The 5,137-nt window shown below is 46.6% G+C and overlaps 1 protein-coding gene across 1 annotated transcript; it reads right to left on the bottom strand.

Moving 5' to 3' along the window:
- Window positions 1–1,713: 1,713 nt before the first annotated feature.
- On the bottom strand, window positions 1,714–4,422 carry LOC146980462 (NLR family CARD domain-containing protein 3-like). Its single transcript, XM_085787961.1, has 4 exons — window positions 4,320–4,422; window positions 3,957–4,185; window positions 2,006–3,803; window positions 1,714–1,891 (listed from the first exon to the last, which is right to left on the bottom strand). Exons 1-4 carry the CDS (start codon window positions 4,320–4,322, stop codon window positions 1,714–1,716), a joined length of 2,208 nt encoding a protein of 735 aa, XP_085644087.1. The 5' UTR covers window positions 4,323–4,422.
- Between the last annotated feature and the right edge of the window lie 715 nt (window positions 4,423–5,137).

Below are 5,137 nucleotides of genomic sequence, written 5' to 3'. Positions count from 1 at the left end.
CAGGGGACGAAAATCCCACTTTTCATGCTGTGATGGTGGCTCAGGTTTAGTGATGAGGAAACTGTCACTGTCAGCAGCTGCTCCAAACAGACACGTTACAAACTTTATTGTGAAGAGACAGATTAGATGTTGATTTCGTTAACAGTGACTTTGCACCCGAACAGGGGCGGGGTTATGGGATGGCTACTTGGGCTCAAGCCCCGGATGTTTTTGCCAAAGCCCCGAATGTTTTACAGTAGGGGCAAAAAAAATCTCAACGCAGTTTATGTCAGTCTCCCTCCGCTGACCGCACCAGTCTGAAGTGCAGCCTCACGGACGTCGGAACTGTTTATTGAGAGGGGGGGGGTTTATTGGGAGGGTCGGGAGAGGGACGCACACTTATCAGTGATTATGTGATCTGAAGTTACTTTATAATAAATAGCATACCGCATTTCATCAAATAATGGCCTGTATTCAATCATTACACGAACGAAAAAAAGGCCGGCCCTAAATACAAGAAAAACAAACAAACAAACAAAAAAACTCATGTGTGGACTGTCTGTGAAGACTGACGGGAATGAAGCCTCGTCCTCTGCTTCAGAGAGAGACAGCTTTCCACTGGGTCTCTGCTCTGTGTCCGGAGCATGGATATATTATAGATTCATGGACCGAAGACGGACCGCAGGGCACGCTGTAAAAATGCGACTTGAATGGGATTGAAGCGATACAGCGTAACAGAGACAGAGACTCAGGTCCGACAGCGCAGCGAGGAGAAAAGCATGTGAAGAAGATGAAGATGAGCTAATGAACGATGAGCTTGGTCGCTATGTGTAAAAATAAAAGGAGGGATTTAGAAATAAAGGCTTCCCTCAGATAAAAGCCTGCCTCCCATAGGCCGTTGTCCGCAGCCTACATCACACTGAGCTGTCAGATGCAGCCTGACTCCACTATGACAGGTGCCAGGCTGCTGTATGGAGCCAGGCTGCTGCATATCACATAGATCTATGCATTATATGAGATACAGTAGTACTCACAAAAAGTTAGGGATGTTTAGCTTTTGGGTTAAATTTCAGAATGCACCTAAAGTGCACTATAACCTTTACAGGTGAATTTAATTTAAGACACTGAAGTCATCATGAGGAGAAACTCCTGATCCCAGTAGTTCATCACTGTGACTGTTGAAAGCTGCACAGCTCATGTTTGAAACACTCAGAGATTTTGTCTTCAGTATAAACTGTGTTGGGACGAGTCAGACTGAGACAGAGGACGTCAGTGGAGTGGGCGGAGCTTCACTGTGGCCTACACCACCTCTGGATATGGTCTGAGTGATCAGATCTGATGTTATCAATGCATCAATCACCTGAGACAGATGTTAATACCAGGTGTGACCAGATGTGAATGGGGCCATAGAAAATGTTCCAGCTCCTCCTCCTCTATCAGACACTGTGTGTGGCTGCAGCAGCCTCTCCATACCTGAGAGACTCCAGTCTCCAGTCTGGATCATTCAGTCTGTCTGACAGCAGCTTCACTCCTGAGGCTCCTGGATGGTTGTAGCTCAGGTCCAGCACTCTCAGATGGGAGGGGTTGGAGCTCAGAGCTGAGGCCAGAGAAGCACAGCCTTCCTCTGTGACCAGACATCCTGACAGACTGAACACACACAACAACACACAGGAACCCTCTGTCAACACCTGCTGCTGTGTTCAAGTGGCATCAGATAAACAGCTGGATGGATCCTCACCTGAGAGTCTCCAGTCTACAGTGTGGACTCTCCAGTCCACCAGACAGCAGCTTCACTCCTGAGTCCTTCAGGTTGTTGTTACTCAGGTCCAGGTGTCTCAGACTAGAGGACTGGGAGCTGAGGACTGAGGACAGAGCTTCACAGCTTCTCTCTGAGAGGTTACAGCTGCTCAGTCTGAAGAGATGATCATGAGGAATTAAAGAAGAAAGGGATTTATTTTCTGTCCTGTTGAAAAGACAGAAGTGTTTTTATACAATGATGAATAAATCCAACTATCTCTACACTTACAGAGCTTTGTTGGAGGCTTTGACCACTGGCAGCAGCCTCAGAAGAGCCTCCTCTGAAGCAGAGTATTTCTTCAGGTCAAACTCGTCCAGATCTTCTCCTGATGACAGTAAGATGAAGACCAGAGCCGACCACTGAGCAGGAGACAGTTCATCTGTGGAGAGACTTCCTGATGTCAGGGACTGTTGGATCTCCTCCACTAGAGAGCGATCATTCAGTTCATTCAGACAGTGGAACAGGTTGATGCTTTTCTCTGCAGAAGGAGTCTCTTCAATCTTCTTCTTGATGTAATGGACTGTTTTCTTATTTAACCGTGAGTCACTTCCTGTCTGTGTCAGTAGACCTCGTAGGAGGGTCTGATTGGTCTCCAATGAAAGACCCAGGAGGAAGCGGAGGAACAAGTCCAGGTGTCCATTTGGACTCTGTAAGGCCTCGTCCACAGCGCTCTGGTAGAAATGTGTAGATTTGTCTCCCAACACTTGAGACCACCTGGATGTTGTTTGTTGTTGTGACATCAGGTTGAGTCCAGAGTTGATGAAGGTCAGATGGACATGAAGAGCAGCCAGAAACTCCTGAACACTCAGATGGACGAAGCAGAACACCTTGTCCTGGTACAGGCCTCTCTCCTCTTTAAAGATCTGTGTGAACACTCCTGAGTACACTGAGGCTGCTCTGATATCGATGCCACACTCTGTCAGGTCTGATTCATAGAAGATCAGGTTTCCTTTCTGCAGCTGCTCAAAAGCCAGTTTTCCCAGAGACTCAATCATCTCCCTGCTCTCTGGACTCCAGTGTGAATCTGTCTCAGCTCCTCCATCATACTTGGCCTTCTTCAGTTTTAGATGAACCACCAGGAAGTGGATGTACATCTCAGTCAGGGTCTTGGGCAGCTCTCCTCCCTCTCTGGTCTTCAACAGCTCCTCCAGAACTGTAGCAGTGATCCAGCAGAAGACTGGGATGTGGCACATGATGTGGAGGCTTCGTGATGTCTTGATGTGGGAGATGATCTCTCTGGCCTGCTCCTCATCTCTGAACCTCTTCCTGAAGTACTCCTCCTTCTGTGGGTCAGTGAACCCTCTGACCTCTGTCACCATGTCAACACACTGAGGAGGGATCTGATTGGCTGCTGCAGGTCGTGTGGTTATCCAGAGTCGAGCAGAGGGAAGCAAGTTCCCCCTGATGAGGTTGGTCAGCAGCACGTTCACTGAGGTGGACTCTGTCACATCAGTCAGGATCTCAGTGTTGTGGAAGTCCAGAGGAGGTCGACACTCGTCCAGACCGTCAAAGATGAAGACCACCTGGAACTGATCAAACCTGCAGATTCCTGCTGCTTTGGTTTCAGAGAAGAAGTGATGAACAAGTTCCACCAAGCTGAACTTTTCCTCTTTCAGCACATTCAGCTCTCTGAAGGTGAAGGGAAATGTGAAGTGTATGTCCTGGTTGTCTTTGTCTTCAGCCCAGTCCAGAGTGAACTTCTGTGTTAAGACTGTTTTCCCAATGCCAGCCACTCCCTTTGTCATCACTCTTCTGATTGGTCGGTCTCGTCCAGGTGGGGCTTTAAAGATGTCTTCTTGTCTGATGGTTGTTTCTGGTCTGTCTGGTTTCCTGGACGCTGTTTCAATCTGTCTGACCTCATGTTCCTCATTGACCCCTCCAGTCCCTCCCTCTGTGATGTAGAGCTCTGTGTAGATCTGGTTCAGAAGGGTTGGGTTTCCTGCTTTAGAGATCCCCTCAAACACACACTGGAACTTCTCCTTCAGGACAGATTTGAGTTTACGTCGACAAACTGGAGCAAAATATCCTGAATGAAAACACAAGAAATCAGACCAATAAGAAAATATAACATGATAATTCCTCTAAATAACGACTTTATGAACATGTTTCCCTCCATGTGTTGATGTCAGTGAACGTCTCATTTGTCCATCATGTTGAATCTTTAGAGAAATCCTCTTACTGCTCTGCAGACGCTCAGCCAGCTCCTCCTGCTTCATCCTCCTCAGGAAGTTCACTGTGATCTTCACTAATGCCTCTCTGCTGCTCCTCCTCTGCTCTTCATCCTCACCATCCACCACCTCCTCATCCTCCCTCTGACTCCCTGAGCATTCTGGGTAATCTGGACTCAGAAGCTTGTGGATCTTCTTCAGCTCGTTCTTGACAAAAGTGACCATGTTCTCCTCCAGCAGCTGGAACAGAAACTCTATGAGTGATGGCATCAAACTAAAACCTGACAGACTGACAATCCACTGGTGTCAAAGTGCAGCATGGAGATGATGGTGAACACAACAGATGTAACAGCAGCTGTTGGACATGTCCTCACCATAAATATGGAGTCCAGGTGTGTTTGATGCTGCTGGGCAGACTGACCACTGGGAACCTCTGAGCTCTCCTGGTCCACTCTGTGGAGGAATCAGTGTCAAGTCAACATCAGGACAGAGAGATAATACAAGATGGACTTTATATGTCCCCTGAGGACGTTCACAACAGACACAGACACTTTGGTTTCAGACCTGGTCCAACAACACATCGTACAAACTGGTTCATTTCTACAATAACCTGAGTCTGACTGTCAGTTACAGCTTACATCTGATCAGCTGATCCACGTCCTCCTTTAAAGTTAATGTAATAGTCCTTTGAGTCGTTGCTCTTTAAAGACAGACAGCTGGGTTCAGGAGAGTCTGGTCTCTGCTGCTGGATCCTGAAACAACAACACAACTGATGTTAAATAGTTTAGATACATGGAACATGAATACAGAAAAGTTTTGCAGTTTTATGCAACCTGGCTGAATATTTGTCAGCTTTCTGCAGACCCTGGATGACGATAACAGATAATGTGTTATTTGCATTTCAGAGCCCCAATCACTCCCACTATATGGCTATATTCATAAACTCTTGAATGGACCTAAATATTGTCCAAAGTGACACCAAAGTTACATGGGTGAGTAAATGACCTTATTTTATGCCAGAAATAAGGTCCAGGTTGTAAAAGACGTCACTTGTCCTTTAACATGTGGATGTTCAGGTAGGGACAATGTGTATCCAAGTTATAACTCTGATTTTATGGAGAATCATTGAAATTTGACTCCACAGGAAGAACGTTCAACAGAGACTCGAAAGCTTTGAAATTTAGTTTTATCT

This window comes from Trachurus japonicus, chromosome 9 (assembly GCF_045865225.1).
Source record: "Trachurus japonicus isolate A0001 chromosome 9, Traja_1.0".
Taxonomy (NCBI): Eukaryota; Metazoa; Chordata; class Actinopteri; order Carangiformes; family Carangidae; genus Trachurus; species Trachurus japonicus.
This window is presented reverse-complemented; position numbering and strand designations above follow the sequence as displayed.